General features: G+C 54.5%; 2 protein-coding genes across 4 annotated transcripts; one reads left to right on the forward strand and one right to left on the reverse strand.

The window, feature by feature from the left end:
* Window positions 1-62: 62 nt before the first annotated feature.
* On the reverse strand, window positions 63-2233 carry TMEM208 (transmembrane protein 208). 3 transcript variants are annotated; one of them, XM_036441523.1, is made up of 6 exons: window positions 2106-2233; window positions 1384-1479; window positions 910-969; window positions 692-828; window positions 446-548; window positions 63-345 (listed from the first exon to the last, which is right to left on the reverse strand). In XM_036441523.1, exons 1-6 carry the CDS (start codon window positions 2109-2111, stop codon window positions 208-210), a joined length of 540 nt encoding a protein of 179 aa, XP_036297416.1. In that variant the 5' UTR covers window positions 2112-2233; the 3' UTR covers window positions 63-207. The 3 variants fall into 3 exon arrangements, with proteins under 3 accessions (XP_036297416.1, XP_036297417.1, XP_036297415.1); XM_036441524.2 differs by having other exon boundaries at window positions 446-530; window positions 2106-2153; XM_036441522.2 differs by lacking the exon at window positions 2106-2233 and adding an exon at window positions 1577-1855 and having other exon boundaries at window positions 446-530.
* Window positions 2216-13670, forward strand: LOC118720979 (F-box/LRR-repeat protein 2). Its single transcript, XM_036441517.2, has 7 exons — window positions 2216-2363; window positions 5331-5432; window positions 10189-11181; window positions 12283-12498; window positions 12632-12775; window positions 12979-13196; window positions 13298-13670. Exons 1-7 carry the CDS (start codon window positions 2304-2306, stop codon window positions 13464-13466), a joined length of 1902 nt encoding a protein of 633 aa, XP_036297410.1. The 5' UTR covers window positions 2216-2303; the 3' UTR covers window positions 13467-13670.
* Window positions 13671-14011: the final 341 nt, after the last annotated feature.

Raw genomic sequence — 14011 nt, forward strand, 5'->3', positions numbered from 1 at the left:
GTAGGGAAATACCAAAGTATTGGTTCTTCCCGCCTCAGGCCTCATCATCACACAGCATTAGCCACATTCTAAGCCATTTATTCAACAATCCTATGCCTTACACTGCTTTGGGCCCCTGGACTAGGCCCTCGTTACTCCTAGCATGGGGCCATGCAGCCTGAGAAGAGCCACCCAGGGCCCAGCAACCAGCAGTCACAATGTCAGCGGCTATAATCGCTTCATCTGCCGCCGTTCCTGCCGGCGCTGCCTTTTCTCATTGTGCTCCGGCGCTGGGGCACCACTGTCTGCCGTGAACCAGGGGCCCAGCACATTCACCCACAGGAGGTAAAGGGCCCGTCCCGGAGCCTAGGAGAGAAAAGGTAACTTGAAGCCAGGTTCAGGAAATAAAAGAAGAGATGGGTGAGATGCCCCAGCCCCTTTCTCGGGAGTCCAACAACCCACGCACCAGGAGCCAGAAGGACCAGATGTAGAGGGAAAAGCAGCTGAGCACCTGCACAATGGCTGTCAGTAGGATCACATCCTTAAGGTGCCTGTGGATAGAAGGGAGACTGCAGGGGCCAAAAATAGTCGATGGGCCCCCATTCACCTCCCGCCCCTTCAAGTTGCAGGCAGCTGTGGGTCTTGGGCTATCTGGGCCCCAGCACCACAGCCCTGGGGCCGCTCACCTGAGCTGGCGGCGGGGGACACTCACTCTGCCATGCCCTGCTCCATGTTGAGGTCCATTCCACCATCCATCAGGGCCCCATCCTCAGAGAAGGCCGCCCGTGCCATGGAGCTCATTGAGTGGTAGCTGGCCCCATATACTGCCAAGCTAAAGACCAGGGCCATCTGCAGAACAGGGGTGGAAGTATCAAAGGCCAGCCATTAACCCCATGTGCTTACCCACTCCCCAGGATGGGGAACACTTACCCAGGCCCAAAACGAGGCAGATGAGTAGAAGAAGACCAACGTCACAAGACAGTAAATGGCCTGCAAGCAGACACAGGATCAGGCTGGGATCAAAGCTACCCTAAACCACGGACCTCCCTTGACTCTGACCAAGCGCTAGGCCAGGCTGTGGAAGAAGACAGGTTGTTTCTGACAGGGTTGGGGAAAAAGAGGTCTGCTTCCCGTCCTGAATACCCAGACTACTCTCTGACACACCAGCCTAGGAAAGAAGCCTCTGTATTCAGGGTAAAGGCTCTGGAGTCCATCTCATTCTGTTGTTTAGACTACTCAACAACTTCCTCTGTACAGGATCTATCTACTTATTTCTTTATTTTGGGGATTTTTTTCTAAAGCAGTGACTCACATACCACCGCCACTGCCGCCACAGCCTCCACTACACAAAACTGAGGACTCTGGGACCTTGGCTAAGCACAGAAATAGGAGCCAGGCACTTACATTGGCCCCCAGTATGATCCGCAGGTAGAACTTCAGGGTCTCTCTGTTCTCTTCAAATATCTGCTTCTTCCCTCTTGTCCCCACTTTGCCCTTGGGCTGCAGAAGAATGAGGCGATGCTTGTCAGAGCCCTCCTCAGCAGGGTCCTCCTCACCCGCCCCACCAGTCTGGTTAGCTACAGAGCTCCAGTTGCACCTCATCCGGTTCCCGTTGGTGCTCAAACCTAGTACAATACTTGGAATGTCTCTCTACCCCCTCCTCCAGGCAATCCTGCTTAGGGCTGAAACCATCTTTTCCAACAACCTCAGCCATGGTCGCCTGCACACCCTGGGACAATGCAACACTAGACGGGATATTGCCTGGCTTCCCTGGCAAGGTGCAGCGTCGTGGGCTGATGACCCCGGCAAGGGGAATTCCTGAGTGGCGTTGGATAGGGCCCCTCTCCAGCCTCCGCTGGAGTTAGGCACGATCTCGGCTGACACCCACACCCTCCTGGCCCAATTTTTAGCCAATTCTGGTACTATGTGACACTGACGCCCACCCCCGCCCCGGCACCAGGTCTGGTACGGTCCAGCGCTGCTCCCTTCCACCCCCCGTGCATCTAGTATGGCCCGGCGCCTCCCTCCGGCCGACCCGCTTCTCTTGCGGTCCTTCCTCTGTTTTCAGTCTCCCAGACCTGGAGGCGCTTTGCCGATGCGGACCCCGCCCTACCCGCTCTCCTTACCGCCATGGCGCGACGCAAGCACCCCGCCGGGGAAACAAGGAATAGCGAATGAAACCGCAGTCCCCGAGTACCACATCGGCAGCACAGGCACTTCCGGTGCAGACCCAAATCGTCACATCTGGGACGGAAGTGAGTGGGCCACTTCCTTTCCTGGTCCCGCCCTCCCAGGAGGGGAGTCCGTGAGACTACACTTCCCAGATGCCTTTGCGCGGGGGCAGAGGCGGCAGGGATGCGATGGCGGAGGCGCTGCCCCCAGAGGTGAGAGGAGGCTGCCCTCAGGTCCAGCTCGGGCCAGGCCCCGCCCTCAGGGTCCCGGGCTGTGGGGAGGGGCTGTCAGAGTCCCGCTAGCCAGGCGGAAATGACCCTTGCGGCAGATCAGAGGACTTGCAAGCTATGGGTAACGGCCCCACCGTTAGGCTACTCCGTCCCCTTAAGTTGGGGGACGTCCTCTTCTTCCCCAGCAGCGGCCCCAGGAGATGGCTGTTCTGTCACCTCAGAGAGAACAGGGCCTCTGCCTACCCACCTTCTCTTGACATGGCCGCCCCTCCCCCTCAGTAGTGGACGGTCTCTGCTCCATCCCATCGTCCCCAAAGGGTAACTGATTTTATGCGATTGGTGCCTAAGGATGATCGGTTCATCCCCTCCACCCCGAGAGATGGCTGTCCCCTACCACTGGCGGGGGGGAGACTGCCTTTCCCATCAACTCCGGGCAGGGTCGCTGAGTTCTGTCCCCAAAGACCGGCCTGCTCGCCCTTCTCTCCGCCTCCAGTGATGGCCGCCCCTACCTCCTTGACCCCAGGGGAAGTTTGCCCCTCCTCCTTAGCCTGAAGCAAGACCTCTCCGCCGCCTTTATTGAGAGCAGGTAACAGGTTTTGTCCCCAAGGCACTCTTGGAGGACTCTTCCATCCTTTTTGCCCTCAGAGTTGGCCGCCCTTTCCATGCCTCCGGGAGACCAGACACCTTTTCCACATCAGCCCTGGGATGGCTCTCCTTCCCCTTAGCAAAAATAGGACTGCTCCCACCCCACTAGCCCCCCTGCCATGGCATCTTCTCTCCCCTTGGCCCCAGAGGTTATCTACTTCATCCACATAGATCCCAGGAACAACCAGTCATCTCTGGTAGCCTCTCGGAATGGGGTTCATGGGTCGGCCACCCATCCTTATCACTGACTGCTCAGGTCTCTCCCCTTCCCAGCTCAAAGAATCCCCTCAGTGATGACAGCTGCTTTGCCCTCTACTATTCATTGATCCTCAAGTAGGCGGCTGAGCCTCTGAAGATGGAATGGCCGCTATCTTATCTCAGTTCAGAGATAAGATATCTGCCTCCCCTGGGGATTGGAGGCTTGGTCATTCCCAGCTATCGCTTCCCTATGTCTAGCCTCCTCCCCAGTCATTCTCTCAATAATTGACCTGCTTTATCTCCCCACCCTGAGCAAACCTTTGGTGAAAATAGAGATAGAGGACTATCCATCCTTAATTCAATCCAGTGAGTACTGGCTGAGCACCTTCTGTGGGCTAGGGTTGAGAGGAGATCAGAATGGGCTGATGAGGTCAAGCTTAAGGAAGGGCATTCTAGGAAAGAGGCTCACATAGGCAAAGGAAATAGACGTGCTGTGTTTGTAGGACGGTGGGGAGACTGGATTGGGGAAGCTCTGGGATCAGGGATCAAGTTGGGCATGGAGGCCTGGCAGTGCTGGCCCAAGAGTGGAGATTGTGTTGTGAGGGTACTGGATACCCTAGAAGTTTTCATCAGGGGTGTGCTGAGACCAAAAGCTGTTTTTGGAAAATTAACCTTGCTGCAGTGTGCAGAATGATTAGTAAGAATGAGCCTGGAGGCAGGAGAGTCCGTTGGAAGACTGTAAAAGGAATCCAGGTTTAGAAAGATGAAAATCTAGGCTACTAAGTAAAGTTTCAAATGTAAAAATATTAGTAACAGCAATCCAACAACCATTTATGGAACACCTACTAGGTGTCAAGCACATCATATCTAATATAATGGTATCTTAATCCCCATGAGACTGACATATGTTTTCTAATATCCCCATTCTAGGAAGTAGTGGAATTGGGGTTTAAATGAATCTAAGTTAGCCTGGCCTAAAGCCTATGCTTGACATCTGTGTCTGAGAGCAAGAGACAGAAGAGCATGACAAGTTCAAAGTATTATCAAGACCTTCAGAGGAGATGCACTGTTGGCAGGGAAGCTCAGGTGCTGGAAAGTTGGGAGATGGGACTGCTGTGGACTGAGGGCAGAATATGAATTCTGGCTGAGATGAAGCTGATAGTAAAAATATTTGGGTGGAGGCTTCTGTGGACAGTTGGCGACACTGGAATAAGATAACATGAGGATATTGAATTGTTGGTTATTCCTGTAGAGGTAACTGTGGAAGTCATGCAAATGTTTATTCTAGAAAGTAAACAGATGGAAAGACCCTGGGAACCACTGACGATCCAGAGACAGGGCAATTGGAGTGGTGAGTGGAGCCCTAGAGAACAGTGTCATAGGAGTCAAGGAAGAAGAGTTAACATTAGATCATTCCTGGCCTTACAGCTGACTCCCTTTACAGTTCCCTATAATAGGGCTTCCAGCCTCCCCCACCCCTCCCGCCAGCCTCCCCCACCCCTCCCGCCAGCCTCATAGACCAGTGAAGGCCTGAGCTTCCTGCACTGGGTCTTGCTGGGATCATTTCTTAGCAGCTGAGAAGGCAAGTTGGCAGTGGGGAAGATGGGGAAAGAGTGGGTTCCCAAAGCCTGATCTATGAGGGTAGGAGGAAGACGTATACCTTCTTATTGTAGAAATCAGAAGAGCACCTGGCTTGCTATGTTATAGATCCTATGCAAGATATGTTATTTAATTCTCACAATATATATTAAATCTTATACAACTGCCGTTTTGCAGATAAGAACAACAAGGCTCAGAGAGGTCAGTGGATAAAGGATTTGAATTAGGTTGATCTGGTTCCAGTGCCCAGGCTCTTATGACCGAACTGAGCAGGAAGTTTGATTTTTATCAGTCTGTACAATCCTGAATCCAGACAAAATAAAGGTTCATTCACAGCAAAGATACTTGGGAGGTGCAGATGGGACATGAGGACTCTGTGAAGCTTAGGGTTCAACATGAAGTAGAAGCCAGTGATCTAGTGCCCTCAGCCCTGCTGTGCCATCAGCCAAAGAAAGTTCCCCAGGCGCCAGCTCTAACAGCCCCCAATGCCCTCTCTTCTTCCCTCAGATGCTCACATATATTCTGAGCTTCCTGCCTCTGCCAGATCAGAAAGAGGCCTCCCTCGTGAGTCGGGCTTGGTACTATGCAGCCCAGAATGCCCTTCGGGAGGTAAGGTGCCTGCCCTCACCTGGCCCTTTCTCAGTTGTCTCTCACATCAGCTTGTTCATGGCCCTACTCATACATCGTCCATCCATTTATTCATCATACATATTCACATATACGTTATGTTCATACATACTTGGCTCTGGGACTATACAGATGAATAAGGCATAGCCCGTCCCCCAAGGAGCCCATAGTCCAGTGGACAGAAAGACAAGTGATCATAATATTCTGTGCTCAGTGCTGTGACATTGGAATGAAGGGTGCACCGGAAACATGAGGAAGGACACCCAAAGGAGACAGCAGCATCAGGGAGGAATAGGATGAGGATGAAGGTTGGGCTATCCAGGACTGGTAGCTACACAGGTGAAGGCACCAAGATGTGAAATAGTTCTGAAAACAACCACACAAGTTCCCAATGGCTGGAGCGTAGATGTGTGTAGGACAAGTGGTAGGCGATAAGGTTAGAAAGGGGTCAGACTACAAGCTGGTAGATATGCCAGGTGGCATTGCTGGGGTTTTCTCCTGGTTACCATCCTGGAGCCTTTAAAGAAATGTTAAGGCTGCGGAGTGACACAGGGTGATTTGTGTCTTAGAATTCTGCAGTGCAGAGTGGGCTGGAGAGGGGGAGGCAGAGTATAAGGAGACAGCCCAGCTTGGAGGTGAATGCAGACATCTGTCCGAGATTGAAAGGCAAGCAATGGTAACTCCTTGTTTTAATTTTTACTTATTACTGAGGTTTGAGTAGTTTTCTCATTAGTTGACCATATATATTTTCCTCTTTTGTTTATTCATGTTCTTTATCCATTTAACTCTTGGGGGTCTCAGTATTCTTATCTATTTGTATAAAAATTTTTATATGTTAAAGAGATTAATCTTTTACATATTTATTGAAATATATTTCTAGTATGTTTACCTTTTCATTTGATTTGTACATATGTGTTTGTTTATGAGATACAGAGATTAAATTTCTTTGTTGTTGATTTTGCACAGCCTTTTTTCTATTTCTTCCATTGCTTTTTTATTTTAATGTGTTTTTATTGATTTTTATAGAGAGAGAGAGGGAAGGAGAGGAGAAAAAGAGAGAGTAACATTGATCTGTTGCCTCCTGTTAAACCCACAACCTGGGTACGTGCCCTGACTGGGAATAGAATCAGCAACCTTTGGTGCATGAAACAATGCTCAACCAACTGAGCCACACCGGTGGCTCCTCCATTGCTTTTTTAACTAGGGATCCCTTGCCTCTTCAGAGATTTGATAAATATACACTCATGTTTTCTTGGTTTTTTTTTTATTAGACTTTACCTTTGCTCACCGCAAAATTGCTTCTTCTGTTTTTACAGTGTGAGTCTTTATATTGTTTGTATCAGTGAAATTATTTTGATTGATGCTATGAGATAGTAACTAAACTGACTTGTTTTCAATTAGCCCAAATACCACTTATGTATAATCTTCCCTTCCCCTTCCCTGCTGGATTAGAATCCCCATTTGTCACAGATTAAAAGTGGAGGGCCTGTTGTTGCTGTCTGAAGGAATTTGACTTGGACCTGTTTAAAACTTGAAGTAAGACATCTGGATGGTAAAATCTAGTTGGTAGTTGGATTTCCAGGCAGGATGATAAGGAGATAGTGCCCCAGCTGGTAGGTGCTATGGAAGGTTCTGGCTCACCAGGCCAGGCTAGGATGCTGGTCTCGGTGGCTTTTTATTCTCCCTGACCTGCCCCATTCACTCCCAATGTTTCTCAAATAAGAAAGTAGACAAAGCAGCACCCCCACGTACACCCAGGCTCTGCCTGTTCCCAGCGGTGGGGGCTGTGGGCTGGTTGCCTGCTGCTGGGTTGGTCACTATGAAGAACTTAAAACATCTCAGCTTCTGCCCTCCTCTGCCTTCACCTGGAGATCTACTCCTCTCTAATCACCAAAGCCCCTGAGTTCCAGGGCCTGTTTCCTCCAAGGCCTTCTAGAGAACAGGTGTGTTCGCTTTGGATTTCTGTACCGGCAGACAGAGGGCCATTTCTCAATCAGGTGGCTCTCCAAGTCTGCACACACAGGCCTGGAGCCTCCCCTCGGGCTTCAGTAGCTACAACACAATCCTGGCCTCTCACAGTCAAAGGACATGTGTCACTTTTAGCAGGTGTAGGGCATTTCCCAAAGGACTTTGCATTTACTCTGAAGACACCAGCATTGGGAAAGGAAGAGACCAAGTGCTAGTTGGCCTCTGGGGCTAGGGCGACTAAATCTGGAGTTGGTACCCTTGCAGTCCTCTCTTGAGCCTCCAGAAGCATCTTCCTAGGGCCTGGGAGGGGGCTTTGCTATACCGGGACCAAATACAAGGACCCAGGAGCCTGCTGCTCTGCCCCCCACAGGTGACACATATCCCTTAAAGGCTGCTCCTGAGCACCTGCACTTGGAGTCCAGGCTAGACCACCAGGTGATGACTTAGAGGCCGCCCCCTCCCCACCAAGAAAAATGGTGGAGAGCAGGGAGGCGGGTGAGCTGGAAGTCCCTTAGGCCAGGCCCTGCCCGCTTATCCAGAGGCTTTCACTGTTACCAGTCCTGAACTTGGACCCCGGGCTGACTGCCAGGGCCTTCCTTCACTGTTTGGCTACCTTGTTTATAGGGAACCAGTGGGAGAGAGGAGAACATTCCACCCCTCACCCCCACCCCCACTGCCTTACCCCACCCCACACACACCCCACACGCCCGGGCTCAGGAAGGAAGGGAAAGAAGGAAGACTGAAGGCAGAAGGAGCCTGGGCCTGTGGGGGCGGCTGAGGGGGCGGGTGCTGCCTGGGTAACCAGCAGGCTCTGCACTCCCCCAGCCATGGTTCACTCCATGCTTCATCAGACTGGCTCATCTGGCGTGCAGAGCGTGGAAATGACTGGAGGCCTGCTGTACCTTCCCTTTCCAAACCTTTCCTCCCACCCTCACACTGGGATGCTCCCCAGCTCTCCTGAAATCTGAGAGAGGGACCCAGGTCCCTGGGAGTCTCCACTGCCCCCCTGTGTCCCGGTGTCCATGAGGGGATGTGGGGAGCGCTCCTCTCACACATAATGACCTCGCTCAGAATGGGGTGTGGAAAGGGAACCTGGTTTGACCCCTCCCCCCCCAATCCCTGCGGAAGCAGCCAGGAGCGGATCCCATCACTTACCAGCCACTCCTCCCCAGGATGACACCTCAGTAGCCATAGATGACTGCTTCTCTCTGGCGGAAGTCAGGCTGGTTTCTCCGCACCTGGGGCTGAGTTCCATGTGTCTTCCTGGGAGGATCCTGTGGACAGATATCTTACAGGAGTGGACATTGTGTGCCATGTCTACCTGTCTGCTCTCTTTGGGCACCACAGATGTGTGTTCTTACAGTTGCTGACAGGGCAGTTTTCCAGGGAGCTTGCTTTCCTGCATCAGGATCATGCTGCTACATTAAGACAAGAGCCTCTTTGAGTACCACTTGCCTGCAATCTGGGCATCCTCAGGGTAGAGGAGCAGGGCTAGGATTTTAGAAGCCAAACCCTCTCCTCCCTCCTGCCACAGACCTGTTCCACAAAGACCTGTACCCACTGCATTTTAGCTCCCTCTGGCACAAGGTCAGGGGAGATTTTGGGAAACATCTCATTAGCTGGGGGCTCCCCAAACTCCTACACAAGCCAGTTTATTCCCACAATGACTTAGCCCTGAGCTGGCCTCCTGCCTCCCCCGCTTCAGCTGTCTGCTCCCCACTCTTGCTCACCTGTTCCTCCAAGGCAGGGCCAGCTCAACTTCCCCAGCCCCTGCGATTCATTCATTCATTTCAGAGAGGAGGAGAGGGGCAGAGGGAGATAGAAACATCCATGAAGAGAAAGTCTCATTGATTGGCTGCCTCTTGCCCATCTCACACTGGGGTCCAAGCCAGCAACCAGAGCATGGTTGCTGACTGGGAATTCATAGGTTGATGCTCAACCACTGAGCCACACCAGCAACGATTCATTCTCTTGGTTCCTGCCCCCAGAAATGGAGGCTCTCCTTCCTTACCTGGATAAGACAGGCCCTCCAGAGAAGATCCTCGGGAATCACAAGCACTCTCAAACTCTGGAGCCTGTGGAGCTCACACGAGTTAGTGTGTGCACATACACACAGGCATGCATGCACACATTTCACTTACACACAAAACCCGTTTTTGCAAACATGTGGCTGAGACACTGAAGCCACCAGGGGGCCTCAGCCTCACTGCCTGTCCCAGATCTCTGGCATCTGGGCCACAGCGGGTTGTGGTGAGTGACACCTGCCTCGCTTCTTCCCGCCTTCAGCTGATCTGAGGGCTGTGTATATGCTCTTGAGAAAGGAGCAGAGGCTGGTTGCTTATTAGCTAATACCAACGGCTGAGTCCATGGGTCTCAGGGCCACCTGCAAGTCCCAAAGGTTGAGGTCCTCCTACTCCCTGGAGGCTTTTCTGGGCCTCCTCCAGGCCATGCCCTACCCCTCCTGTACCCTGCGTGCCAGCTCCCCACTCCTCACAGGACTCCACAGGCATCTAGACCCATCCATCACTCATCTCATGCCCTCCCCTTCGTCACCAATCCCCTTGGGCCCCGGTGTGTCTTATCCTCCCAGCTCCCACTTCCCACCAGCACCCCTCAACCACACATGACATTTCATACCACAGTAGGCCCCTGTGTAGAAGGGTCCTTCCCTGACCTGCCCTGAACCTCTAATCAGCAACTTGCCACCAGATCTAATGCCCAGCACGCCCTGAGGTCAGAGGGCTAACCCAAGTCTGCTGCTGCCCTTTAGATAAACGTGCGGTACAATATTCCTGTGTCCTCGGCCTCTCTCCCAATCATCAAGAGCCTGGGCCTCAGGGGCGCCTCCAGCATCAGCCTGACCAACCTGGATGGCTCCCCAGCTTCACACCAGGTGCTGCAGTCCATTGCCTACCACCTAGGCCCCCACCTGCAGAGCTTGAGTCTCAGTGGGGGCAGCCCCACCGAGGCCTCCTTTGTGGCCCTGATCCTGGGCTGTCCTGTCCTGCGTAGCCTTGACCTCAGCGGCTGCAACAGCCTCTTTGCGTCGGGCACACTGCTAGCTCAACCCGAAACAGCACGGCAGGCCCAGCAGGCACTGAGCGGCCTCCGCGAGCTCAACCTGGCTGGCCTGCGAGACCTGGCCGACCTCAGCTTCAACAGGCTAAGCAGCTGCGCCCCCAGCCTTGAGCGCCTCTCCTTGGCCTACTGTCACCTCACCTTCGAGCAAGGCCCAGCCTGGGGCTTCATCAACCCCCAGGACTCCTCCCCATCCCAGCTTTCCTTCCACAACCTGCTGCGATTCGTGGAGGAGCGGGCTGCTAGGCTGCGCGCCCTGGACCTGAGTGGCACTGGTTTGCCCCCTGATGCTCTGCAGGCCCTGGGCCAGGTGCCCGGGCTCCATCTGCAGGAGCTGAGCCTGCACAGCTGCCGGGACCTCTCCACAGAGGCTGTGGCTGTCCTTTGCTGCCAGCAACCAGGCCTTACCTCCCTGGACCTCAGCGGCTGCTCCGAATTGGCTGACAGGGCACTGCTGGCTGTGAGCCGGGGCCTGCGGCACCTGCAGCGCCTGAGCCTAAGGAAGCTGCAGCGCCTGACGGATGCCGGATGCACAGCCCTCGGGGGCCTGCGGGAGCTGAAGAGCCTGGACATGGCCGAGTGCTGCCTAGTGAGCGGGCGGGCATTGGCCCAGGCGCTGGGCTCAGTGCGCAGAGCTCCACCCCCACTGGCCTTTCTCAGCCTGGCCTACTGCTCCTCACTCAAGGTGAGCCACCTCCCCTTCCTCCCTCCCCAGGGCCAGGGCTGGAGAAGAGGAGGTGTGGCACAGGGGGAAACTGCCTGGTGTTTGGGTCCAAGTAGTTAGAACTGAACTTGGAACACATTCTGGAAGAGGAAAGGGGCCTAGACAACATCAGCACCCTCCTGGCAGCTGCCCCTGTGGGCTCGGGTAACGGGAGGCCCAGCCCATGAGGTGGCATCCACTGCGCATGCCAAGTGCTCAGTGACCACTACAGTGGGGAGCACTAAAAGCGGATGTTCCAGAGGCTAGGGAGGCTGGAGAAAGAGGTGACAGAACTGAGCCCCGTGGGGAGGGGCACCAAGGGAGGTAATGTGATGTGGGGGCAGCAGAGTCACTTTCTGTCTGAAGTCAGTCTCTTCAATAGGGCTCAGCCCTGTCGCCTTGGGCGGCATTCCTGTCTTGGCAATGGCAGTCTTCTTTAGTGGTGGGTTATTCCTTCAATCTAGCAATGTGACCAGGGTATTCCCAGCCTGAAAACTGCCTCTCAACCCTTTCCCCACAGCACCTCTCTTCCCCTGCCCCCCTCCATCTTCCTTTTTCCACTATCGTCTCTTAGCTGGACCCTGGAGCCTCACATTCTTGTGTCTCTACAAACCAGTTTATTCTACTCCGCCCTTAGCTCCCACTCCCCCCACCACGCCTGCTTCTGCCAGGTAGCAGCCTGTGCCCACTGTGACCTCACAGTTCTGCTTCAAAATCTAGAGGGAGCACTAATCCAATAAGCTGTGGTCAGCGGGCAGCCTCAGCCCACCCCTTCAGCAGGGACTGGGAGCACAGTCAGGGCAGAGACTTGAGACATTTCTACCAGCATCTCTCCTGCCCCTGCCAAGCTCTATCCTCCAGCAAACTCCTCCTGGTGTCCTAGCCCCATGGCTCCCTGTGTCCACTCCGACCTACACCAGCACAGGGACATCATGACCTCCCTCTGTGGGCCCCCTGCTAGCTCCTTATTGCCTGTCGGGCCAAAACCTTGGACAGAACCTTCTTAGTGACCCTTGCCAAGCATGGCAACATAGACACAAGCCATCGTTCCATTGTTTTCTCCCTTCTCCACTTTGCTCCTAGGACACCTCAGTGCTCTCCCTGATCCCCGCGCTGGGACCGAGTCTCAGAGTGCTAGATTTATCCTCTTGTGTGGCCCTCACCAACCGGACCCTGCAGGCCATCTGCACCTACCTCACTCCCCTCTCAGTCCTGCGCCTGGCCTGGTGCAAGGAGCTTCGTGACTGGGGGCTTCTGGGGCTAGGGGAGCCACCTGAGGAGCCAGCGCAGAAAGCCCAGGTGTGGGAACCTCAAGGTCATGAAGGGCAGGTGGTCCCTGGGCGGGTGGTCACCTGCCCTCCTGAGTGTCTCTCTAGGAGCAATTGAGGGCCAAACTCAGGAGGAACTGAGAAGCAGGGGCCTCTTCCCACAGCCACGCCGAGAGCTGGAGCAGCAGGCCTCAGACCCTGTGGACCCTTCTCCCCAGCCACAGGGCCCTTCCCTGCTCATGCTGCAGGCCCTGCAGGAGTTGGACCTCACAGCCTGCAGCAAGCTGACTGATGCCAGTTTGGCACAGGTGTGGGACTGAGGATGTGGATAGGCTGAGGGTCCGGGGCTGGAGCCAGGGGTCTGGGCCCACCACCCACTTTTTGCTTAGAAAATGTTCTTTATTGGCTTCTGCTGTGTATGGCCTCTCCTTTTGCTGGGGGTGGGGAAGAGCCTCCAGCCCTTGGCTCCAGTGTCATATACACCCCAGCCCCTCATCCTCCATCCTTGCAGGTGCTCCACTTCCCCCAGCTGAGACAGTTGTCACTGAGCCTGTTGCCAGCACTCACAGATAAGGGCCTGGTGGCTGCAGCCAGGGGCTGCCCTAGCCTGGAGCGCCTGGCGCTGAGTCACTGCAGCCTCCTCAGTGATGAGGGCTGGGCCCAGGCAGCCAGCTGCTGGCCGAGGCTGCAACACCTCAACCTGTCCAGCTGCAGTCGGCTCACAGAGCAGTGAGTGTTCCAGAATGCCAGTGCAGGGGCTGGGCTGGACTGGGCTGGGCTGGGCTGGGGCCCACCTCGGACCGGGCACTCACACAGGGGTCTTCCTGCAGAACACTGGATACCATTGGGCAGGCGTGCAAGCAGATCCAGAGGTTAGATGTCGCAATGTGCCCTGGTATTAGCATGGCTGCCGTCAGGCGATTCCAGGCCCAACTGCCCCAGGTGATCTGCATCCAGTCCCGCTTCGTGGGAGGGGCTGACCTGACCCTGACACTCTGAGGCCAGGTCAGTAAGCAGCCCGGTTGTTCGGACTCATGTCCCTAGCCCTGGCTTCTTGACCTGGAGTTTGAGTCGCTGCTTCCTGTTTCCCTCTGCTACAGACCCCAGGGCCCCTTCCCTAAGCTACAAACACCTTTGCAAGGACTGGAGGTGGTGCTGATCCAGGGCAGCCTGGGGTGCTTCCTACCCGTCTGCCCCACAGCCCGGCAGAGGCTGCCACAGGCCCCTGATCCCCTGGCCAGGCCCATAGGTGCCTGGGCCGGATGCTGGAGAGGAGCAGAGCCCCCTCTTGCCCTGCCTACTTCCATCGAAGGCCTGTGCCCTGCCTTGTTCCCTACACTAGTAGTTCCCAGTCTCCTACCCAGTATCTTCAGATAAAGATACCCAGCACTGAACTTTATCTTTGTTGTAAACGCAAACATTAAAAATTCCAGACTTTACCTCTTTATCTGAAGTCCTCAAACTAAAGGGCCCCTCCCCTCCCCACCTCAGTGGAAGCGGCCCTGCCCTGTCCAGGGACAATGGAGGAAACACCAACTTCCTCG

The sequence above is a fragment of the Pipistrellus kuhlii genome, unplaced genomic scaffold (genome assembly GCF_014108245.1).
Source record: "Pipistrellus kuhlii isolate mPipKuh1 unplaced genomic scaffold, mPipKuh1.p scaffold_m20_p_17, whole genome shotgun sequence".
Taxonomy (NCBI): domain Eukaryota; kingdom Metazoa; phylum Chordata; class Mammalia; order Chiroptera; family Vespertilionidae; genus Pipistrellus; species Pipistrellus kuhlii.